General features: G+C 63.8%; 4 protein-coding genes across 4 annotated transcripts; all 4 read right to left on the bottom strand.

Moving 5' to 3' along the window:
• Nucleotides 1-1878: 1878 nt before the first annotated feature.
• Nucleotides 1879-9529, bottom strand: LOC308062956 (uncharacterized protein). Its single transcript, XM_080385268.1, has 7 exons — nt 7607-9529; nt 6021-7343; nt 5314-5833; nt 4544-4720; nt 3932-4087; nt 3354-3455; nt 1879-3009 (listed from the first exon to the last, which is right to left on the bottom strand). Exons 2-7 carry the CDS (start codon nt 6140-6142, stop codon nt 2896-2898), a joined length of 1191 nt encoding a protein of 396 aa, XP_080241394.1. The 5' UTR covers nt 6143-7343; nt 7607-9529; the 3' UTR covers nt 1879-2895.
• Nucleotides 9530-9563: 34 nt separating this feature from the next.
• LOC308062040 (uncharacterized protein) lies at nt 9564-13033 on the bottom strand. The gene is made up of 3 exons (XM_080382896.1): nt 11592-13033; nt 11110-11195; nt 9564-10338 (listed from the first exon to the last, which is right to left on the bottom strand). The coding sequence occupies exons 1-3, from the start codon at nt 11683-11685 to the stop codon at nt 10123-10125; spliced, it is 396 nt and encodes a 131-aa protein (XP_080239022.1). The 5' UTR covers nt 11686-13033; the 3' UTR covers nt 9564-10122.
• Nucleotides 13034-14900: 1867 nt separating this feature from the next.
• Nucleotides 14901-18403, bottom strand: LOC308062842 (maestro heat-like repeat-containing protein family member 6). The gene is made up of 6 exons (XM_080384938.1): nt 18336-18403; nt 17566-17742; nt 16954-17109; nt 16376-16477; nt 15929-16031; nt 14901-15699 (listed from the first exon to the last, which is right to left on the bottom strand). Exons 1-6 carry the CDS (start codon nt 18387-18389, stop codon nt 15611-15613), a joined length of 681 nt encoding a protein of 226 aa, XP_080241064.1. The 5' UTR covers nt 18390-18403; the 3' UTR covers nt 14901-15610.
• Nucleotides 18404-18523: 120 nt separating this feature from the next.
• Nucleotides 18524-21514, bottom strand: LOC308063695 (maestro heat-like repeat-containing protein family member 7; the record flags this gene model as incomplete). Its single annotated transcript, XM_080386996.1, has 8 exons — nt 21022-21514; nt 20629-20738; nt 19860-20365; nt 19586-19733; nt 19269-19447; nt 19043-19180; nt 18741-18855; nt 18524-18583 (listed from the first exon to the last, which is right to left on the bottom strand). The coding sequence occupies exons 3-8, from the start codon at nt 20300-20302 to the stop codon at nt 18524-18526; spliced, it is 1083 nt and encodes a 360-aa protein (XP_080243122.1). The 5' UTR covers nt 20303-20365; nt 20629-20738; nt 21022-21514.
• Between the last annotated feature and the right edge of the window lie 1475 nt (nt 21515-22989).

The following is a 22989-nucleotide window of genomic DNA, read 5'->3' as shown; positions in this document are numbered from 1 at the left end:
GGCTCACACAGTCCAGGAGGTTCCTGCAGAGCACCGACGGTAACTTTTTGACGCAGGTGGTGGAGGAGCCAACGAGGCAAGCTGTGCTCTCAGACCCGTTCTTCGCAAGCAGGGGGCTGGTTGGGGATGTGAAAGTTGAAGGCAGCCTTGGCCGCAATGACCATGAGATGGCGGAGTTCAGGGTCCTGTGCTGAGGAAGCGAGCCGACAAGTAGGATTGCCGCCCTGGCCTACAGGAGAGCTAACGCTGGCTTCTTCAAGGACCTCCTTGGAGGAATGCCATGGTTGAGGGCTCCAGAAGGTACTTCCCAGTCCAAGAGAGACAAGGAACTACTGGAGAGGGGCCAGCAGAGGGCTACAAAGATGGTGAGGGGACTGGAGCATCTCCCTTAGGAGGACAGGCTGAGAGGGCTGGGCCTGTTCAGCCTGCAGGAGAGAAGACTCAGGGGGGATCTGTCGCATCCCAGCTATGAGGAGGGAGAGAGCGACTGAGACTCGCAAATGCCCTTGCTGTGGGTTGCGCTGAGGTAACACCCGAGGTCCGTACCTAAACATCAACTTTAATGGAACAAACACCCAGTAAACATTGACCCTTTCACAATTATATCCAACCAAGCTATGTGGCTTTAGGAGAAGCTGGGGTAGGCCTTGTATTACTTTAGGAGAAAAAGCTGAGACGGCGGGGGCGGGACATGGGGCAAGACAGCTAGAGAGAGGGGGAGATCACCACTCCTGGATCCAGCGCCGCAGCTGCCAGCAGGGCTGTTGGACAAAGAGTCCCAGAGGCTTCTAGGTGTGCCTAGTTGGGAGCCCCAGTCCCTGGGCTCCTGGAGCCTTCTCTCGCCCCAGCTGCAGGAGTGGCTGAGGCCAGGCGGCCAGGGGAAGGGCCACCAGCCCCCGTGCCTGGCCAGGCGGCCAGGGGAAGGGCCACCAGCCCCCGTGCCTGGCTAGGCGGTCAGGGGAAGGGCCACCAGCCCCCGTGCCTGTCACTGCCTCCGGCACCTTCCCTCAGGGCGCTGCCTGGGCACTGGGCACCGCACCTGGGCCTCGGCCCAACGGGATCTTATCAATGGGACAAGGGGCAACGGGCACAAACGGCCACACAGGGAGCTCCTTCCCTTCCGAGCAGGAGGAGATGGGCTGTGCTGTGGGGGTGTCACGGCCTGGGGTGGGCTGCCCCGGGGCTGGGCAGTCTCTGGAGGCTCTCAAACCCCGCCTGGCCGTGACCCTGAGCGGCCGGCTCCTGGGGGAGCTGCTTTCGCAGGGCCTTGGGCTCGATGGCCTCCAGAGGTCCCTGCCAGCCCTGACCCGTCTGATTCTGCCGCTCTGTGCGGAGGCGCGGGGCCGGCCCGCGGCGCTGAGGGGCGGTGGGGCCGCAGGGGCAGCGGGGTCGGGAAGGCGGTGGCGTGGGCTCTGAGGGGCCGGTGTGCGGGACAGCCGGGAGCGGGCAGCCCGGCGGGCAGCGGGAGCGCCCTTCGGCCGGCCTCTGTGCCGCCACAGGCTCACCGCCCCGGCCATAGGTGGCCAAAGACTGTTGCCGTGCATGCCCGGGGCATCGTGGAGGGGCTGCTGGCTGCCCGCAGGTGGTCTCCCCTTTGGAGACTGGTCAAAGGCTTGGGCTTTGTTTGTTGGGCTTTGTTGATGGCTCCACAGAGGGCTTGGTTTTGCAGTGTGCCCCCTTACTGCTGCTCTGGTGACGTGCTGGGCAGCAGTGGCTGCAGGGCAGGTGGGGACAAGTGGCATGGGCAGGAGACAGAGCTGCCCATCCTGCTGGGGACATGGAGGGGCCTGTGCTGCTGGAGCCAGAGCATCAGCGGCTTGGTAGCCCCTGGGCTCGGCCACGTCAGCCCCAGGCAGTGCAGGCTGCTCAGACAGTGGGTGGCAGAAAAAGTCATTTATTGCGGCAGCGTGGCCCTGGAGAGGGGAAGGAAGGCATTGCTTTCAAGTTCTGCTTCGGCTCCACCTTGGGCTTCTCCCCTCTGCTTCACAGCCCAGTGGAGCAGCTGGCACTTTATGGCAAAGGCGAAGCATGAGGGCACGTCTTTGCCCTGGACCACTGGAAAGAGCAGTTGTCCTGCTGCTCTCCAGAGGACGCCAGCTCCTCTGGGGCTGAGGTGTCTTCTTCCCTGTTAGCCTTCAGGAAGAGAAGCCTGCAGAGCATCCTCGGGCTGGGGCTGCTGCTTCGTCTCTGCCTGAGCAGAGCCCTCGCTGGGGGTCGAGTGCCACCTCCCCCATGTCCTTGGCAGCCATAAGCGCAGTAATCATAGGTTAAACCACCCCTTACAGCCTTCGTCGTCCAAGGATGAGGAATGTCTGAGTTGCCAGGGAGGAGACCAGGGGGCTGGTGTCTTTCCTTGCGCCTTTAAGCACTGTGGGGACAAAGCAGCAGAGGTGAGGTGACAGCCCTGTGTCCCCTCCAGGCAGGGCACACTGCACCCTGTGATTGCCAGGGCCAGGAAGCAGCCAGGGGACAGGTGGCTCGGCTGGAAGCTGCTTCTCAGGAATAGCCCCCTGCAGAAACACCCCGTCCCCCCTAGGCACGCTGGGAGCAGATCCCCCCTTGCCCAGGTTGCGGGGGGGAGCTCCGTGCTAGCTCCTTCCTCCTCCCCACTGCCCTCGCTCACCATGTCGGATGTACTCCATGTGCTGCTGCTCACGCACGCCCCGCCCAACGAGCCCTGGAGCAACACAGTGTGTCAAGGATGCTGCTGCCGCTCAGAGACCCTTGCAGCCAGCCCACCTGGCTGCACGGTCCCCCCGGGAGGGCTGACCCCGGAGTGCAGCATCAGGGAGGGGATGGATGAGCCTCCTGCCAGCCCCACCTGTGCAGGCAGGGGCAGGAGGGGGTGAAGGGGTGCCCCATAGGTCCTGTGCTGGGACACAGGGACCCTGGGAGTCATGGCTCACCGATGAACCTGACAGCCTCCCATCGCAGGGGCTCCTGCGAGCTGTGCAGGTAATGCAGGCTCTGGTGCAGGTAGGCCATGGCCCTGCTCCTCTTCTTGGCCAGCTGGAGAGAGGAGAAGGGTGCAGGGTGGGCGCAGAGGTGCCCCCGCGTTTGGCCATCCCTCCACCCAGGGCCATCCCCCTTCCCCCCAGCAGGACATCCCCAGCTCCCCACTGTGTGGCACCGGGGTTCAGAGGGAGCATCAGGCTCCCAGGGATGCAGGGGTGCCACCCTAGTGGCAGGGTCCCCTTGGGGACCCCAGGGGCAAAGACAATGTGGAGCTGAGCCTGCTCCAGGAGGGTGTGTGCAGCCAAGGGGGCACAGCCCTCCATCCCCCCTCCCTCCCCGCAGGGCACAGGGCAGGGCTTGCCCGGGGAAGATCCCAGGGGTGTTGGGGCTCTGCTTACCAGGCACTCGCTGATCCTCCATGCCTGCCCGGTCTCAGCCATGTGCGCCAGCTGCCTCCACTTCAGGAACAGGCCAGCACTGCGGAGGGCTTCCTGGGAGGCCTGGTGAGCAACAGAGATGCCACCACCACCATTGAGGGCGCAGGACCCTGTGTCCTCCCTCTTGGCGGGGCTCAGAACCTCTTCTATCCCATGCCAGGAAGACACTCCAGCTGGGAATTGGTGCTGTCACCATGCTCAGCACCCCGGGGAAGAGAAGGACAATCACCCTCTCTGACTGGAAGGCCGTCAGGGCTTCAGTGCTTTGGCCCTGGTGGCCCCAGGCTGTTGTGGAGCTGTAGCTCAGTCTCTGGGGCTGCAGGACCCATGGCAGGGGCTGTGCGGAGGGAGCTGGGTGGGAAAGGGACCCACCTCCCCGTCCATCTGGGCAGCAGCAGGAGAAGGGCAGCAGTGGGCAGGGAGGGGGTCTCTGCCTGGCCCTAGGGACTCAGCAAGCTAGACCTCCCAGTGGCACACATTTGAAGGGTCCAGTGTCAGCATTGCCGGGCCCAAAGGACCGGTCAGGCTAAGAATCCCACCTTGGCCACACTTTTGTTCTGATCGTGCAGGTGCAAGAGCAGTGGCAGCAGGCTGCTCCACACCTTCTTCTTCATCTTCTTCTTTTCAGCGCCCACCACGAGCCACATCACGCTTTGGAAGAGGTGGATGGATTTCTCCCGCACAGTGTCCAAATGCTGGGGAAGGAGGGGAGGAGGACCTCAGCCCCAAGCGCAAGCCCGTGGCAAGCGAGGGGCTGACGTGGAGGTGAACTTCCCCCAGATGGCTGCAGGCAGCCCTGCTCCATAAGGGAGTGCATGAGCCGTGGCATGCAGAATGTCTGTGCAGAGGGGCTGGGGGCCGGAGAGGGAGACCCTGTGGAGGACTGGGGGATGCTGCCAGGGCAGGGTGCACATTGGTGTTGCTCAGCACACCGGCTGCTGTCCTGCCACCCCCGTCCGCCCTGCGGCAAGCAGGCCGAGCCAGGGTGAGTCCACGCTGGGGGTTTGGGGTGCAGCACGGAGTCACCGAGGGCAGCGACAGTGGCTGGGGGCTGCAGGGCAAAGCATCCTCCTGCAGAGCATGGGGGCTGCGGTGGGAGACGCGAACGAGGTGCTCAATGAGGGGAGCATGGGGCTCTCCGCCAGCCTTACGTTGTCAAAGAGTGGCTGGAGCTTGTCAGCCAGCGCCGGGGCAATGAGGCTGGGCTTCTTCCCCGCCGGAAGCTGGAGCATGTTGTCAAGCACGGAGAGGGCCACGGCGCTGCCGTCACTGTCATCAGCCTGCAGCCGCTCCATGACGTACGGCAGCAGGACAAGGGTTTTCCATACCTGTGTGAGACACGCCACCTCATTTTTGTGAAGCGGCAAGCGACCGCAGGGCTGAAAACCCTCCCCGTGAGCACTGGCCTCCCCGCTGGCTTCTCAGCAGGCAGCATGGGTTACGAGGGCAAGCGCCTGGCAGACAGGGCTCCCTGGCACGGCCATGGGAAGAGCAGGGTGCGCAGGGGGAGGACAGACAGCTCTGGCTCCTTGCCAGACCCTCGGCTGCCCCCTTTTGCAACAGACCCCCTGAGCAGCCTGGTGGGTGACCAGCGCTGCTTGGAAAGCTGCGCGAGCTGCCAGCAGGCCCTGCGTTTCATCGCGGGGCTCATCACCCCACGGCCACGCTCTGCAGACCCCACACTCGGGCTGGTGGCTCTGCTGCCATCATCCCTGCTGGGACGTGCTGGCAGTGGGACCCTGTTCCCCTCGGCACTGCTGCCTCTCCCCTTGCCATGGGGCAGTGGGCCAGGGACGCGGGAGAGCTGGCTGCAGCTGGCTCAGCTCCCCATGCCCACAAAAGCCCAAGCCGCCACGTTACCTACCACCCACAGCTCTGCCATGGGCTGTTGTCGTGGCTGCCCCAGCTGCCCCCTACTCACTGTGTCAGGCCTCTCGGTGAGCCTGAGGATGGCCCTGAGCACCAGGGTGGGCATCCCCAGGCACTGGCTCTGCAGATACGTGGGGAAGATTGCCAGGGCACAGTCCAGCTCTTCACTGAGATCAGTGCAGCCCACCATCTGAAACACACGCAACGGGAGCTGGAGAGGTGCAGCGCTGGCTCCAGCCATCAGCTCAGGCAGGGCAAGGACACCGGGGCAAGGCCAAGCCTGAATGGAGGCAGCAGGGACTGCGGAGAGCCCCCGTGCCCCACACCGCACTGGTTGCTCGCCTGGCTCCTCCATGGTACCAGCCAGAGCCCACCTGCTGCCCCAGCTCCCGCTGCAGCAGCGGGCATGGGAGAACTGAGCATCGGAGGGAGCTTGGAGCAGTGCCATCAGGCTCACCTCAACAAAGAAGACCATGGCGACCATCTCCCAGGAGGGGTTCTCCACAGAGAGGAGCTCTGCCAGATGGCGGAAGATGGTGGAGCGCAGGGATCTTGGGGTCTTCATCATCTCCCTGGAAGGGGGAAGGAAGCACTGTCAGGCCTGAGCCAGGCGGGCACATCTCTGGGGGTCGCACCAGTCTGGTCATCACTGGACTGCAGCACTTCCTCCAAGCAGTGGGGACCCCCTGCCATCAGCCCCAAGGGAGGGGGTGGTGTGGGGTGCACAGTCCCCCAGGAGTGTGGAGAAGGGGCTCTCACCTGGCCACGATGCGCACTCCCAGGAGGTGGGTCTGGGCACTGAGCAGCATGTCCCAGCCACCCTGCGCCTCGATGGCCAGCATGTGGCTCTCAAGGCCCATCCTGCAGAGCAGCACCGTCATGGCCTGCACCACAGACCTGCACGAGGAGAAATGCTCAGCTCCCACCGGGACCCCTGGCTTGGCTCCAGGTGGCTGGCAGGGACGAGCGGACAGGGATGGCGCACCTGATAGGAGTAATCAGACCCTGTTGGTGGCCCGTCCAGAAGATTAGCACCTCCTCTGGCGTCAGCTCTGTGGTGAATGACACTTGGAAAAGCAGTGCCAGGAAAAGCCGGGGGAAAATGTCTTCCACGTCCCGTGGGCAGCTGGACTGCAGGAGGATCTTGCTTATGGTGCTGGCTGCCTGCAGAAGACACCAGACACGGACATCTCGCTGACCCCTGGGGAGGCCAAGGCTTGGGGCGGGCATGGAAGGGAAGGGGTGGCCCCAGACAGCTGAGAGCAGCCCCGGAGGTCAGTGAGGCCTCATCCAGCAACTCACAGCCAGGGAGAGGATGCGCGGGTTGTCCTTGGTAGAGGCGGAGGTCTTGTGCAGCGACTGGTTCATCATGACGTTGATGAGCTCCTGCAGCACCTTCTTGGCAGCCTGGGGCTCAAAGAGCATCACCGCCCACATGGTCATGGCGACACTGTGGAGAACCAGGGCTCTGTCAGTGGGGACACCCAGGAGTAAGGCCAGCCTGAAGTCCCTTGGGAGGGTATTGGGACCCCTCTGCCAGGGTGAGAGCAGCCCTAAAGTCTGGTGAGCCCCGTACTAGGTGCATGTTGGGGAGCAGTGCAGCAGGCCGGCCACCACCTCGCTGGGGTGTTTGTCTGCCAGCACGCGCAGGGCCCTGTCCAGGCTGTTGACGGCTACCAGCATCCTGATGGAGGGCAGGTTTGTGTAGATGGCGCGCACGATCTTCAAGACCTGGAGAGGAGACACAGGAGGGAGTGGGGATGTCAGTAGGGTGAGCGCGGCTGTTTCCCCAGCTCCCTCTGGGAGCTGCTTCTGTTCCCGTTGTGGTATGCCAGCTGGAGATGGTGTCAGCGCTGGCCAGGTGCAGAGCCGGGGGAGGAACGGTGCCCCGGGGGGCTGGAGCATCAGCTGTGCCACCCCTGGGCGACTCACCTGCCCCGGCTGGAAGGCAGGGCCCAACACAAGGACATCCACCATGTGGGCAGCCACGCGGATGCTGTAGGTGCTTGGGTCTGTCATGTTCTTGATGGCTAGGACGATGATGTCTGCCCGGTCAGAGGGACGGAGGTATTTCGTGAACTTCTGCGGCATGAAGGAGAGGAAGGGAGATTTGTCACCTAGAGCATCCCCCAGAGCATCTTGGCTGTGCAGGGAGTGGGACGCAGAGCCAGGCTGCACTGGGCAGATGGACGGTGGGGGTCAGGGTGCCATGGGGAATCAGAGCTCACTGGAGGCCTTTGCCTCGCCCCTGCTCGGGATCGGCGCAAGCCCCCGCTATCGCCATGCATCAGGTGTCCCTTCGCTCATGCTGATCCCGCCAGCCAGGAGCTGAAGGCCCTTCTTACCAAGAAGATTTCTCTGGCGCCGCTGGTTTGCAAAAGCTGCTGGGGCTGCCTCGCTTGCCAGACCTCCTGGTGCTCCAGCTGCCCTCTGTCATGCGGCCAGGGCTGCCTGCCTGGGGAGGAGAAAAACCGGGGTGCTGAGAGAGAGGGTGCAGAGCTGGAGGTGCAGTCTGAGTGCTGGGCAGAAAAGTCACTGGCAAAGGACTGGGACGCCCTGACAGGTCTGGGGAGCAGATACGCAGGGAGGGTCCGGGGCTGTTGTGAGCAGGGCTGAGAGGAAATGGCTCTTCAGACTGCAGGCAGGCAGGCAGGTTGTATGCGGCTTTCTCTGGCCAAGGAGGGTGGCCACTGGCTGCCCATGCTGGGGGGGACCAAGCCCGACACGGCCTCTCTTACTTCTCTGCTTCAGGATGAAGGTGTGCAGGTGATGGAGAGCTTCTGCAGCCTTGTGGCGGGTCCTCTCACGCTTGCAGGTGCAGCAGAGAATGAGGTGCCCCACCAGCAGCCCCAGTATCGCAAACTGATGACTCTTGGAGCACTGGTGTCTGAGGACTACAGTTTGTGCAAAGCAGGAGCAGACCTGGGGGAAGAGAGGCAGTGCAGGCACAAGGTGAGGCCGGTCACAAGGTGAGCCCCAGCTGCTCCCAGAGCAGCCGGGCACCAGGCCGGAGCAGGGAAGCCAAGTTCCTGCCTGTGCCTGCGGCAGCCCTGCCCTGCCCTGCCCTGGGAGAGAGCGTGGACAGGGCAGGGACAGGGCAAAGACTCCTGCTCCCAGCCTCCTGCTGACTGGGTGCCCAACTTCCCCAGGAGGTGCCAGGGCTCCGGGCTGCAGGGACAGGGCAGTGGGACTGCCCAGACCAGGAGCTCGGTACCTGTGGCATGGAGCAGGTGGTGAACTCGATCAGACTGGCAATCTGCGCCATGGCCCTCTCCTGCACTGCTTCCCTCTGGGACCTGGTGAAGGGCAGCAGGACCTGGGAGGAGAAAAGCTGCTGGTGTGCCAGGGAGGTGGCATGGCGCAGCACGGCACAGGCAGGCTTGCTCCGGGGCAATGCCTGGCATGGGGCATGTGTCCTTCTTGCCTCTCGCAGCAACGTGCTGCGGCCAGGCAGGTCGCCGCATCCTGCTCCTGCTGCTGCCTCTGCTGCCTTCCACTCCTCCCCCCTCAAACAACGTCCCTGCACCCCCCACCCAGGGACCCCAAGGCTTTATGGTGACCAGCTCCCTGGGGAACGGTGGTGGGGGCTCTGGGATATGTGCCGTGGTAAAGCTGGAGGGGGAAAGCCCCAGGGCGGGGCTCCCCTTGCCAAGCCAGACAGGCAGGTCTGTCTGGGCGGGAGTGTTGGGCAGGATGGGCAGCAAGCACGGCTGCAGAGGTGGGGTGAGCTGTGGCAGGAGAAGAAGGGGCTCTGGCAGCAGCCAGGGGGCAAGGGGCTAGTGGGAGGGGCATGGCGGGGAAGGAGGGACATTGCCTGCCCCATTCCTTGCACCAGGCGCTGGGAGCGCCACCGCTCGAGCCGGGGGTCACTGCCCATAGGGACCCTGTGCCAAGGCCAGACCTGCAAGATGTTCTGCAGCTCCAGGATGCCAAGCATGCCAGCACTGCATACCAGCACCTTCAGCATGCTGTCCATCACGGCCATGGTCTGCGAGGGAGACAGAGTCTTGGGGGCAGCCCTGGAAGCCAGGGAGGGACGGCCATGGCCCTGCGGTGCCCAGGAAGGGACCCTGGGGCAGGGGATCTCCCCGTGGTTCACCCTGTGGCATACCTTGGAGTAGAGGGAAGCCTCGGGGTCCTGGGTGTCCTCCTGTGGGTGCTGGTAGAAGATGCTGCGGAAGCAGGCTTGGAGGAGGCTGCTTGTCTTCTCCTCCAGACGCAGTCCCACTCTGCTGCAGGGACAAAGGGGTGCTCTTGGGGCCCAGCAAGGGAGAGGCAGACTCTGGGGCTGGAGACTGGCTCGGCTCCCACGCCACAGGGGTCATGTCAACCCCCACGCTACTGACACTCAAGTTGAGGGGGAAAACCCTGTACCGCCCCCTGCCCCTCCCTCTCAGACCCAGCACGGGGGATGCCCCCCATATGGGACGAGTGCTGTCGGGGCCACCTGGCACCGAGGAGGCCAAGCTGGGGGCCGGGGCAGGTACCTCATAGAGGTGATGGCCAACATGGCTTGCTGCCACACCGTGGTGCCCAGGTCGTCAGTGGGCTCCTCTTGCAGCAGCACCTGGGGAGCACAGCAGGGTGAGTCACGTCAGGATGGGGCAGTCTCCTTCAGCCAGCAAGAGCCTGCGGGGCTGGCAGAGCCCCGGCTGCCCCCATCCTGGCACCCCCTCCCAACCCAGCACTCAGTGGTCCCAGGCCCCGTGGTGGCAAGTTCTGTGCCCATCACGGAGCCACAGGCTGGCCAAGGGACCTGCAAACATCATTGGGTCCAACCCCCAGCTCCAGTCGGGCCACGCGAGTGGTTTTAGAACATCTCCAAGGAGAGAAACCTGGAGCAGCGCTCCTTCACACCCCCCTACCCGGCCAAGCCCTCTCCTGCCCCCAGGGCTGTGCCACTGCCCACTGCCCCTGGGCCTGCCTCTTGAGGCCTGACTGCTTGTCCCCTCACCTGGATGGTGTCCACCACCTCCCACTGAAAGTCGTAAAGCTCGTCCCACACGCTGGAGTCCATGGTGGCGGTGCCGCAGGCGGTGCAGATGGCGGCCAGAAACTTCAGCTTCTGGTCTGCTTGCTGCCAGCCGAGGAGGGGACAGAGGGACAGACAGCGCTGATGTCTAGCTATGCATTCAATCCCCATTATCACATTGTAGTCACCATGAAGGGATTCACTTCTGCTCGTGAAGTTAGGGTCGCCGTACGTCTGTAACTTTGTCCTAATGACAAGTGCCCCTGAAGGAGAACTCCAAGCCTGATAAGGGGAACACCTCACCCCAGGAGGTGCCAACAGCCCGTTACTTGCAACAAAGGCAAGAAGCCAGCGGAACGAGACTGAAACTAGGGGCAAGGTAAAGGCAGCGGGGGGAGAGCGCAACCACCGACTCCAGTCAGGACTAAAGGACTCACCCTCACCCCTCCCTCAGACATGCAGTAAATGAAAAACACACTGTAACTTGAAATCAAAGCGAGAGATCTATAGACCAACGGAAAGCTACCGCGCGTACTAATTACCAATAGCATCTTTTAGGTAGAGTTTGGAAAATACGTATGTATAACTAGACTGCATAAATGTTAATCTTGTTCTTCTGAGCTTTGCGCTTGCTTCGTGGAGCATCATCAGCTAAGCCCCAGCTTTGCGCGAATCCGTAATAAAGAAATGCCTGGACTCCGTGCGTCGGATGGCTCTTGCCCAACGGGCGAAGGCGTACACTTTTTGGATAACAGTGTCAGTGGGGAGAGACAGCTGGGAGGGGGCATAGCCCCCGGCACCTTGTGAGCAGGGCATGTGGGCAGAAAGACTGGCCGGGAGGTAGGGGCACAGCCTCGTAGAAGTGGCCACGCATACCTTTGGTCTGATCCTGAGGAAGCCTCGGATGATGTCCAGGGTATTCTCTTCCTCTGTGGGCGCAGCCAAGTCAGAGTGGCAGGAATCTGGCGGACACAGAGCAGGCAGGGCTGGGGTCAGGCCGTGGGCAAAGCGCGAGCCCTCCGCCCAGCTCCTGGGGATGTCCCCAGCCCCAGCTCAAGGCTGGGACACTGGTGTCCCCTGCGCGCCCCAGGGGTGAGGGTGCGATGCTGGAGGGCAGCACCAGGAGGGGGGCCCGGTGTGCCTGGGTGAAGGATGCACTGGTACCAGGGGCAGGGAGGGTCCCTGCCCCAGGGATGCTGTGGCAGGGCTGGGTCTTTGGCCGCTGCCCCATGGGAGCCTGGCTGCCATCCTGGCCGGGGGCTGCGAGTCTGGGGCAGGGCAGGGCAGGGTGAGCAGAGTGGGCAGCCCCCTGCCCACGATGCCCTCACACTCACGCGCATGCAGCAGCGGGAACTTACAATTGTTGGGCTTCAGCCGCGAGCTGGGAGCTGGGGCAGCTCTGTCCTTTTCCTGCCAGGACTGCCTGGGGTGGCTGGCGGGTATCCCCGCCATCCTGCGGCAGGGAGAGAGGAAAGGGGTGAAGGGAAGCCTGCAGCACCCGGGGCTGCCCTGCCAGGGGCGGTGGGGCAGAAGTAGCTCTGTTCAGGGGGCTCCTTGCCACCAGCCTGCCCCGACACCTTCCTCCCAGACACTGTGGGGGCAGCACCGGGTGACACGGCATGTCACAAAGTGCCCCACTGTGACCCTTCCTGATGCCCCAGGGCCCCACTGACCGCTCCTTGCCCTAGGGGGTTGGGACTGACTCCCTCTTCCTCCTTCTCCCTCTATGGGGCTGGGGTTCATCTAGACTGGGGGCATGCCACTTGTCGTAGGGACCCCTCTGTCACCTCGCTCCTGGGGCCGCACCCGCTTGTGGCCAGGCTGAGCTGGGGCTCAGCCCCCACACCGTCAGGCACGCTGAGGCTCTTCTCTCTTCCACCTGGGGCTCGGGACAAGGCCTGCGCGGCTCCCCTTGCTCCAAGGCTGGTGGGCACACAGGGACGACAGACGCCCTCCCGTGCGCTCAGCCGCAGCCGCACAGACTGGCACTGCTGGGGTCACTCGGGTTACCCCGGGCACTGTTGCCATGGTGCAGGGCACTGTTCCATCATCCCTTGGCTGGAACCCGGGCGGGGGCGGGGGGAGTCCCCCTGCTCCTCACCCCAGCCCCACTGGGCCCAGCCCAGGCCTGCTGGGCCAACCTGGCGAGGCGAGCTTTAAAGCGAAGGATGCAGGGGGAGGGCTGCAGTGCGGCAATGCTCGTGCCATCACCTGCGACTGGGGCATAAGCCAGGCCAAGCAGAGCAGCGATATGTGTTCCTTAGCTGCCTCCCGAGATGAGTCCCAGAAGGCCAACCGCCTCCAGGCTGTGCATGGCGGCGGTGGATCCTCTTGCACCCCTCCCGGGAGACCTGTGTGCTCGGTCGCCTCTCTGCAATGCCCATACACCAGCACACGCGGCACAGGGGATCACCAGGAAGAATGAAAGATCTGTGTGCGGTCGCAGGGCCATGAGCTCATTGCAGTTACGGAGACATGGCGGGATAGCCTCCACGGCTGGGAGGCTGTCGTGGGTGGCTGTGTGCTTTTTAGAAAAGAGGCCAGCAGGGAGAGGTGGTGGAGTTGCTCTTTGTGTGAGGGAGCAACGGGAAGGTCGCGAGCTCTCCCTTGGGGTGGGTGCAGGACGAGTCCAGAGGTTACGGGTAAAGATGAAGGGGCCCGCCAACACGCGGGATGCCGTTGTAGGTGTTTGCTACGGGCCACCTGATGAGGGAGGGGAAGCCAATGAGGCCTTCTACAGACAATGGCAGGCAGCCTCACGATGCCAGGCCCTGGTTCTCACGGGGGACTTCAGCCTCCCTGACACTTGCTGGAAAGACAACCCAGCTAGGCTCACACAGTCCAGGAGGTTCCTGCAGAGCACCGACGGTAACTTTTTGACACAGGTGGTGGAGGAGCCAACGAGGCAAGCTGTGCTCTCAGACCCGTTCTTCGCAAGCAGGGGGCTGGTTGGGGATGTGAAAGTTGAAGGCAGCCTTGGCCGCAATGACCATGAGATGGCGGAGTTCAGGGTCCTGTGCTGAGGAAGCGAGCCGACAAGTAGGATTGCCGCCCTGGCCTACAGGAGAGCTAACGCTGTCTTCTTCAAGGACCTCCTTGGAGGAATGCCATGGTTGAGGGCTCCAGAAGGTACTTCCCAGTCCAAGAGAGACAAGGAACTACTGGAGAGGGGCCAGCAGAGGGCTACAAAGATGGTGAGGGGACTGGAGCATCTCCCTTAGGAGGACAGGCTGAGAGGGCTGGGCCTGTTCAGCCTGCAGGAGAGAAGACTCAGGGGGGATCTGTCGCATCCCAGCTATGAGGAGGGAGAGAGCGACTGAGACTCGCAAATGCCCTTGCTGTGGGTTGCGCTGAGGTAACACCCGAGGTCCGTACCTAAACATCAACTTTAATGGAACAAACACCCAGTAAACATTGACCCTTTCACAATTATATCCAACCAAGCTATGTGGCTTTAGGAGAAGCTGGGGTAGGCCTTGTATTACTTTAGGAGAAAAAGCTGAGGCGGCGGGGGCGGGACATGGGGCAAGACAGCTAGAGAGAGGGGGAGATCACCACTCCTGGATCCAGCGCCGCAGCTGCCAGCAGGGCTGTTGGACAAAGAGTCCCAGAGGCTTCTAGGTGTGCCTAGTTGGGAGCCCCAGTCCCTGGGCTCCTGGAGCCTTCTCTCGCCCCAGCTGCAGGAGTGGCTGAGGCCAGGCGGCCAGGGGAAGGGCCACCAGCCCCCGTGCCTGGCCAGGCGGCCAGGGGAAGGGCCACCAGCCCCCGTGCCTGTCACTGCCTCCGGCACCTTCCCTCAGGGCGCTGCCTGGGCTCTGGGCACCGCACCTGGGCCTCGGCCCGACGGGATCTTATCAACGGGACAAGGGGCAACGGGCACAAACGGCCACACAGGGAGCTCCTTCCCTTCCGAGCAGGAGGAGATGGGCTGTGCTGTGGGGGTGTCACGGCCTGGGGTGGGCTGCCCCGGGGCTGGGCAGTCTCTGGAGGCTCTCAAACCCCGCCTGGCCGTGACCCTGAGCGGCCGGCTCCTGGGGGAGCTGCTTTCGCAGGGCCTTGGGCTGGATGGTCTCCAGAGGTCCCTGCCAGCCCTGACCCGTCTGATTCTGCCGCTCTGTGCGGAGGCGCGGGGCCGGCCCGCGGCGCTGAGGGGCGGTGGGGCCGCAGGGGCAGCGGGGTCGGGAAGGCGGTGGCGTGGGCTCTGAGGGGCCGGTGTGCGGGACAGCCGGGAGCGGGCAGCCCGGCGGGCAGCGGGAGCGCCCTTCGGCCGGCCTCTGTGCCGCCACAGGCTCACCGCCCCGGCCATAGGTGGCCAAAGACTGTTGCCGTGCATGCCCGGGGCATCGTGGAGGGGCTGCTGGCTGCCCGCAGGTGGTCTCCCCTTTGGAGACTGGTCAAAGGCTTGGGCTTTGTTTGTTGGGCTTTGTTGATGGCTCCACAGAGGGCTTGGTTTTGCAGTGTGCCCCCTTACTGCTGCTCTGGTGACGTGCTGGGCAGCAGTGGCTGCAGGGCAGGTGGGGACAAGTGGCATGGGCAGGAGGCAGAGCTGCCCATCCTGCTGGGGACATGGAGGGGCCTGTGCTGCTGGAGCCAGAGCATCGGCGGCTTGGTAGCCCCTGGGCTCGGCCACGTCAGCCCCAGGCAGTGCAGGCTGCTCAGACAGTGGGTGGCAGAAAAAGTCATTTATTGCGGCAGCGTGGCCCTGGAGAGGGGAAGGAAGGCATTGCTTTCAAGTTCTGCTTCGGCTCCACCTTGGGCTTCTCCCCTCTGCTTCACAGCCCAGTGGAGCAGCTGGCACTTTATGGCAAAGGCGAAGCATGAGGGCACGTCTTTGCCCTGGACCACTGGAAAGAGCAGTTGTCCTGCTGCTCTCCAGAGGACGCCAGCTCCTCTGGGGCTGAGGTGTCTTCTTCTCTGTTAGCCTTCAGGAAGAGAAGCCTGCAGAGCATCCTCGGGCTGGGGCTGCTGCTTCGTCTCTGCCTGAGCAGAGCCCTCGCTGGGGGTCGAGTGCCACCTCCCCCATGTCCTTGGCAGCCATAAGCGCAGTAGTCGTAGGTTAAACCACCCCTTACAGCCTTCGTCGTCCAAGGATGAGGAATGTCTGAGTTGCCAGGGAGGAGACCAGGGGGCTGGTGTCTTTCCTTGCGCCTTTAAGCACTGTGGGGACAAAGCAGCAGAGGTGAGGTGACAGCCCTGTGTCCCCTCCAGGCAGGGCACACTGCACCCTGTGATTGCCAGGGCCAGGAAGCAGCCAGGGGACAGGTGGCTCGGCTGGAAGCTGCTTCTCAGGAATAGCCCCCTGCAGAAACACCCCGTCCCCCCTAGGCACGCTGGGAGCAGATCCCCCCTTGCCCAGGTTGCGGGGGGGAGCTCCGTGCTAGCTCCTTCCTCCTCCCCACTGCCCTCGCTCACCATGTCGGATGTACTCCATGTGCTGCTGCTCACGCACGCACCGCCCAACGAGCCCTGGAGCAACACAGTGTGTCAAGGATGCTGCTGCCGCTCAGAGACCCTTGCAGCCAGCCCACCTGGCTGCGCGGTCCCCCCGGGAGGGCTGACCCCGGAGTGCAGCATCAGGGAGGGGATGGATGAGCCTCCTGCCAGCCCCACCTGTGCAGGCAGGGGCAGGAGGGGGTGAAGGGGTGCCCCATAGGTCCTGTGCTGGGACACAGGGACCCTGGGAGTCATGGCTCACCGATGAACCTGACAGCCTCCCATCGCAGGGGCTCCTGCGAGCTGTGCAGGTAATGCAGGCTCTGGTGCAGGTAGGCCATGGCCCTGCTCCTCTTCTTGGCCAGCTGGAGAGAGGAGAAGGGTGCAGGGTGGGCGCAGAGGTGCCCCCGCGTTTGGCCATCCCTCCACCCAGGGCCATCCCCCTTCCCCCCAGCAGGACATCCCCAGCTCCCCACTGTGTGGCACCGGGGTTCAGAGGGAGCATCAGGCTCCCAGGGATGCAGGGCTGCCACCCTAGTGGCAGGGTCCCCTTGGGGACCCCAGGGGCAAAGACAATGTGGAGCTGAGCCTGCTCCAGGAGGGTGTGTGCAGCCAAGGGGGCACAGCCCTCCATCCCCCCTCCCTCCCCGCAGGGCACAGGGCAGGGCTTGCCCGGGGAAGATCCCAGGGGTGTTGGGGCTCTGCTTACCAGGCACTCGCTGATCCTCCATGCCTGCCCGGTCTCAGCCATGTGCGCCAGCTGCCTCCACTTCAGGAACAGGCCAGCACTGCGGAGGGCTTCCTGGGAGGCCTGGTGAGCAACAGATATGCCACCACCACCATCGAGGGCACAGGACCCTGTGTCCTCCCTCTTGGCGGGGCTCAGAACCTCTTCTATCCCATGCCAGGAAGACACTCCAGCTGGGAATTGGTGCTGTCACCATGTTCAGCACCCCGGGGAAGAGAAGGACAATCACCCTCTCTGACTGGAAGGCCGTTAGGGCTTCAGTGCTTTGGCCCTGGTGGCCCCAGGCTGTTGTGGAGCTGTAGCTCAGTCTCTGGGGCTGCAGGACCCATGGCAGGGGCTGTGCGGAGGGAGCTGGGTGGGAAAGGGACCCACCTCCCCGTCCATCTGGGCAGCAGCAGGAGAAGGGCAGCAGTGGGCAGGGAGGGGGTCTCTGCCTGGCCCTAGGGACTCAGCAAGCTAGACCTCCCAGTGGCACACATTTGAAGGGTCCAGTGTCAGCATTGCCGGGCCCAAAGGACCGGTCAGGCTAAGAATCCCACCTTGGCCACACTTTTGTTCTGATCGTGCAGGTGCAAGAGCAGTGGCAGCAGGCTGCTCCACACCTTCTTCTTCATCTTCTTCTTTTCAGCGCCCACCACGAGCCACATCAAGCTTTGGAAGAGGTGGATGGATTGCTCCCGCACAGTGTCCAAATGCTGGAGAAGGAGGGGAGGAGGACCTCAGCCCCAAGCGCAAGCCCGTGGCAAGCGAGGGGCTGACGTGGAGGTGAACTTCCCCCAGATGGCTGCAGGCAGCCCTGCTCCATAAGGGAGTGCATGAGCCGTGGCATGCAGAATGTCTGTGCAGAGGGGCTGGGGGCCGGAGAGGGAGACCCTGTGGAGGACTGGGGGATGCTGCCAGGGCAGGGTGCACATTGGTGTTGCTCAGCACACCGGCTGCTGTCCTGCCACCCCCGTCTGCCCTGCGGCAAGCAGGCCGAGCCAGGGTGAGTCCACGCTGGGGGTTTGGGGTGCAGCACGGAGTCACCGAGGGCAGCGACAGTGGCTGGGGGCTGCAGGGCAAAGCATCCTCCTGCAGAGCATGGGGGCTGCGGTGGGAGACGCGAACGAGGTGCTCAATGAGGGGAGCATGGGGCTCTCCGCCAGCCTTACGTTGTCAAAGAGTGGCTGGAGCTTGTCAGCCAGCGCCGGGGCAATGAGGCTGGGCTTCTTCCCCGCCGGAAGCTGGAGCATGTTGTCAAGCACGGAGAGGGCCACGGCGCTGCCGTCACTGTCATCAGCCTGCAGCCGCTCCATGACGTACGGCAGCAGGACAAGGGTTTTCCATACCTGTGTGAGACACGCCACCTCATTTTTGTGAAGCGGCAAGCGACCGCAGGGCTGAAAACCCTCCCCGTGAGCACTGGCCTCCCCGCTGGCTTCTCAGCAGGCAGCATGGGTTACGAGGGCAAGCGCCTGGCAGACAGGGCTCCCTGGCACGGCCATGGGAAGAGCAGGGTGCGCAGGGGGAGGACAGACAGCTCTGGCTCCTTGCCAGACCCTCGGCTGCCCCCTTTTGCAACAGACCCCCTGAGCAGCCTGGTGGGTGACCAGCGCTGCTTGGAAAGCTGCGCGAGCTGCCAGCAGGCCCTGCGTTTCATCGCGGGGCTCATCACCCCACGGCCACGCTCTGCAGACCCCACACTCGGGCTGGTGGCTCTGCTGCCATCATCCCTGCTGGGACGTGCTGGCAGTGGGACCCTGTTCCCCTCGGCACTGCTGCCTCTCCCCTTGCCATGGGGCAGTGGGCCAGGGACGCGGGAGAGCTGGCTGCAGCTGGCTCAGCTCCCCATGCCCACAAAAGCCCAAGCCACCACGTTACCTACCACCCACAGCTCTGCCATGGGCTGTTGTCCTGGCTGCCCCAGCTGCCCCCTACTCACTGTGTCAGGCCTCTCGGTGAGCCTGAGGATGGCCCTGAGCACCAGGGTGGGCATCCCCAGGCACTGGCTCTGCAGGTACGTGGGGAAGATTGCCAGGGCACAGTCCAGCTCTTCACTGAGGCCAATGCAGCCCACCATCTGAAACACACGCAACAGGAGCTGGAGAGGTGCAGCACTGGCTCCAGCCATCAGCTCAGGCAGGGCAAGGACACCGGGGCAAGGCCAAGCCTGAATGGAGGCAGCAGGGACTGCGGAGAGCCCCCGTGCCCCACACCGCACTGGTTGCTCGCCTGGCTCCTCCATGGTACCAGCCAGAGCCCACCTGCTTCCCCAGCTCCCGCTGCAGCAGCGGGCATGGGAGAACTGAGCATCGGAGGGAGCTTGGAGCAGTGCCATCAGGCTCACCTCAACAAAGAAGACCATGGCGACCATCTCCCAGGAGGGGTTTGCCACACAGAGGAGCTCTGCCAGATGGCAGAAGATGGTGGAGCGCAGGGATCTTGGGGTCTTCCTCATCTCCCTGGAAGGGGGAAGGAAGCACTGTCAGGCCTGAGCCAGGCGGGCACATCTCTGGGGGTCGCACCAGTCTGGTCATCACTGGACTGCAGCACTTTCTGCAAGCAGTGGGGACCCCCTGCCATCAGCCCCAAGGGAGGGGGTGGTGTGGGGTGCACAGTCCCCCAGGAGTGTGGAGAAGGGGCTCTCACCTGGCCACGATGCGCACTCCCAGGAGGTGGGTCTGGGCACTGAGCAGCATGTCCCAGCCACCCTGCGCCTCGATGGCCAGCATGTGGCTCTCAAGGCCCATCCTGCAGAGCAGCACCGTCATGGCCCGCACCACAGACCTGCACGAGGAGAAATGCTCAGCTCCCACCGGGGCCCCTGGCTTGGCTCCAGGTGGCTGGCAGGGACGAGCGGACAGGGATGGCGCACCTGATAGGAGTAATCAGACCCTGTTGGTGGCCCTTCCAGAAGATTTGCACCTCCTTTGGCGTCAGCTCTGTGGTGAATGACACTTGGAAAAGCAGTGCCAGGAAAAGCCGGGGGAAAATGTCTTCCACGTCCCGTGGGCAGCTGGACTGCAGGAGGATCTTGCTTATGGTCCTGGCTGCCTGCAGAAGACACCAGACACGGACATCTCGCTGACCCCTGGGGAGGCCAAGGCTTGGGGCGGGCATGGAAGGGAAGGGGTGGCCCCAGACAGCTGAGAGCAGCCCCGGAGGTCAGTGAGGCCTCATCCAGCAACTCACAGCCAGGGAGAGGATGCGCGGGTTGTCCTTGGTAGAGGCGGAGGTCTTGTGCAGCGACTGGTTCATCATGACGTTGATGAGCTCCTGCAGCACTTTCTGGGCAGCCTGGGGCTCAAAGAGCATCACCGTCCACATGGTCATGGCGGCACTGTGGAGAACCAGGGCTCTGTCAGTGGGGACACCCAGGAGTAAGGCCGGCCTGAAGTCCCTTGGGAGGGTGTTGGGGCCCCTCTGCCAGGGTGAGAGCAGCCCTAAAGTCTGGTGAGCCCCGTACTAGGTGCATGTTGGGGAGCAGTGCAGCAGGCCGGCCACCACCTCGCTGGGGTGTTTGTCTGCCAGCACGCGCAGGGCCCTGTCCAGGCTGTTGACGGCTACCAGCATCCTGATGGAGGGCAGGTTTGTGTAGATGGCGCGCACGATCTTCAAGACCTGGAGAGGAGACACAGGAGGGAGTGGGGATGTCAGTAGGGTGAGCGCGGCTGTTTCCCCAGCTCCCTCTGGGAGCTGCTTCTGTTCCCGTTGTGGTATGCCAGCTGGAGATGGTGTCAGCGCTGGCCAGGTGCAGAGCCGGGGGAGGAACGGTGCCCCGGGGGGCTGGAGCATCAGCTGTGCCACCCCTGGGCGACTCACCTGCCCCGGCTGGAAGGCAGGGCCCACCACAAGGATGCCCACTATGTGGGCAGCCACGCGGATGCTGTAGGTGCTTGGGTCTCTCATGTTGTTGATGGCTAGGAGGATGATGTCTGCCCGGTCAGAGGGACGGAGGTATTTCGTGAACTTCTGCGGCATGAAGGAGAGGAAGGGAGATTTGTCACCTAGAGCATCCCCCAGAGCATCTTGGCTGTGCAGGGAGTGGGACGCAGAGCCAGGCTGCACTGGGCAGATGGACGGTGGGGGTCAGGGTGCCATGGGGAACCAGAGCTCACTGGAGGCCTTTGCCTCGCTCCTGCTCGGGATCGGCGCAAGCCCCCGCTATCGCCATGCATCAGGTGTCCCTTCGCTCATGCTGATCCCGCCAGCCAGGAGCTGAAGGCCCTTCTTACCAAGAAGATTTCTCTGGTGCTGCTGGTTTGCAAAAGCTGCTGGGGCTGCCTCGCTTGCCAGACCTCCTGGTGCTCCAGCTGCCCTCTGTCATGCGGCCAGGGCTGCCTGCCTGGGGAGGAGAAAAAACGGGGTGCTGAGAGAGAGGGTGCAGAGCTGGAGGTGCAGTCTGAGTGCTGGGCAGAAAAGTCACTGGCAAAGGACTGGGACGCCCTGACAGGTCTGGGGAGCAGATACGCAGGGAGGGTCCGGGGCTGTTGTGAGCAGGGCTGAGAGGAAATGGCTCTTCAGACTGCAGGCAGGCAGGCAGGTTGTATGCGGCTTTCTCTGGCCAAGGAGGGTGGCCACTGGCTGCCCATGCTGGGGGGGACCAAGCCCGACACGGCCTCTCTTACTTCTCTGCTTCAGGATGAAGGTGTGCAGGTGATGGAGAGCTTCTGCAGCCTTGTGGCGGGTCCTCTCACGCTTGCAGGTGCAGCAGAGAATGAGGTGCCCCACCAGCAGCCCCAGTATCGCAAACTGATGACTCTTGGAGCACTGGTGTCTGAGGACTATAGTTTGTGCAAAGCAGGAGCAGACCTGGGGGAAGAGAGGCAGTGCAGGCACAAGGTGAGGCCGGTCACAAGGTGAGCCCCAGCTGCTCCCAGAGCAGCCGGGCACCAGGCCGGAGCAGGGAAGCCAAGTTCCTGCCTGTGCCTGCGGCAGCCCTGCCCTGCCCTGCCCTGGGAGAGAGCGTGGACAGGGCAGGGACAGGGCAAAGACTCCTGCTCCCAGCCTCCTGCTGACTGGGTGCCCAACTTCCCCAGGAGGTGCCAGGGCTCCGGGCTGCAGGGACAGGGCAGTGGGACTGCCCAGACCAGGAGCTCGGTACCTGTGGCATGGAGCAGGTGGTGAACTCGATCAGACTGGCAATCTGCGCCACGGCCCTCTCCTGCACTGCTTCCCTCTGGGACCTGGTGAAGGGCAGCAGGACCTGGGAGGAGAAAAGCTGCTGGTGTGCCAGGGAGGTGGCATGGCGCAGCACGGCACAGGCAGGCTTGCTCCGGGGCAATGCCTGGCATGGGGCATGTGTCCTTCTTGCCTCTCGCAGCAGCCTGCTGCGGCCAGGCAGGTCGCCGCATCCTGCTCCTGCTGCTGCCTCTGCTGCCTTCCACTCCTCCCCCCTCAAACAACGTCCCTGCACCCCCCACCCAGGGACCCCAAGGCTTTGTGGTGACCAGCTCCCTGGGGAACGGTGGTGGGGGCTCTGGGATATGTGCCGTGGTAAAGCTGGAGGGGGAAAGCCCCAGGGCTGGGCTCCCCTTGCCAAGCCAGACAGGCAGGTCTGTCTGGGCGGGAGTGTTGGGCAGGATGGGCAGCAAGCACGGCTGCAGAGGTGGGGTGAGCTGTGGCAGGAGAAGAAGGGGCTCTGGCAGCAGCCAGGGGGCAAGGGGCTAGTGGGAGGGGCATGGCGGGGAAGGAGGGACATTGCCTGCCCCATTCCTTGCACCAGGCGCTGGGAGGGCCACCGCTCGAGCCGGGGGTCACTGCCCATAGGGACCCTGTGCCAAGGCCAGACCTGCAAGATGTTCTGCAGCTCCAGGATGCCAAGCGTGCCAGCACTGCATACCAGCACCTTCAGCATGCTGTCCATCACGGCCATGGTCTGCGAGGGAGACAGAGTCTTGGGGGCAGCCCTGGAAGCCAGGGGGGGACGGCCATGGCCCTGCGGTGCCCAGGAAGGGACCCTGGGGCAGGGGATCTCCCCGTGGTTCACCCTGTGGCATACCTTGGAGTAGAGGGAAGCCTCGGGGTCCTGGGTGTCCTCCTGTGGGTGCTGGTAGAAGATGCTGCGGAAGCAGGCTTGGAGGAGGCTGCTTGTCTTCTCCTCCAGAAGCAGTCCCACTCTGCTGCAGGGACAACGGGGTGCTCTTGGGGCCCAGCAAGGGAGAGGCAGACTCTGGGGCTGGAGACCTGGCTCGGCTCCCACGCCACAGGGGTCATGTCAACCCCCACGCTACTGACACTCAAGTTGAGGGGGAAAACCCTGTACCGCCCCCTGCCCCTCCCTCTCAGACCCAGCACGGGGGATGCCCCCCATATGGGACGAGTGCTGTCGGGGCCACCTGGCACCGAGGAGGCCAAGCTGTGGGGGCCGGGGCAGGTACCTCATGGAGGTGATGGCCAACATGGCTTGCTGCCACACCGTGGTGCCCAGGTCGTCAGTGGGCTCCTCTTGCAGCAGCACCTGGGGAGCACAGCAGGGTGAGTCACGTCAGGATGGGGCAGTCTCCTTCAGCCAGCAAGAGCCTGCGGGGCTGGCAGAGCCCCGGCTGCCCCCATCCTGGCACCCCCTCCCAACCCAGCACTCAGTGGTCCCAGGC

Source organism: Falco punctatus (genome assembly GCF_963210335.1).
Source record: "Falco punctatus genome assembly, chromosome: 4".
Taxonomy (NCBI): domain Eukaryota; kingdom Metazoa; phylum Chordata; class Aves; order Falconiformes; family Falconidae; genus Falco; species Falco punctatus.
This window is presented reverse-complemented; position numbering and strand designations above follow the sequence as displayed.

Bases quoted from the DNA above. Each gene is read 5' to 3' on its own strand.
- LOC308062842 (XM_080384938.1), bottom strand. From the start codon at position 18,389: ATGCCCACCCTGGTGCTCAGGGCCATCCTCAGGCTCACCGAGAGGCCT. The intron at 17,743-18,335 runs GTGAGTAGGGGG...TGTCTCACACAG, and splicing joins TCACCGAGAGGCCTGACACA to GTATGGAAAACCCTTGTCCT. The intron at 16,032-16,375 runs GTAAGCAGAGCC...TCCTCTCTCCAG, and splicing joins GGAGGATCAGCGAGTGCCTG to CTGGCCAAGAAGAGGAGCAG.
- LOC308062956 (XM_080385268.1), bottom strand. From the start codon at position 6,142: ATGACGGTGCTGCTCTGCAGGATGGGCCTTGAGAGCCACATGCTGGCC. The intron at 4,721-5,313 runs GTGAGTAGGGGG...TGTCTCACACAG, and splicing joins TCACCGAGAGGCCTGACACA to GTATGGAAAACCCTTGTCCT. The intron at 3,456-3,931 runs GTGGGATTCTTA...GTTGCTCACCAG, and splicing joins AGAACAAAAGTGTGGCCAAG to GCCTCCCAGGAAGCCCTCCG.
- LOC308062040 (XM_080382896.1), bottom strand. From the start codon at position 11,685: ATGGCGGGGATACCCGCCAGCCACCCCAGGCAGTCCTGGCAGGAAAAG. The intron at 11,196-11,591 runs GTAAGTTCCCGC...TGTGTCCGCCAG, and splicing joins GCGGCTGAAGCCCAACAATT to ATTCCTGCCACTCTGACTTG. The intron at 10,339-11,109 runs GTATGCGTGGCC...CTCGGCTGGCAG, and splicing joins TCCTCAGGATCAGACCAAAG to CAAGCAGACCAGAAGCTGAA.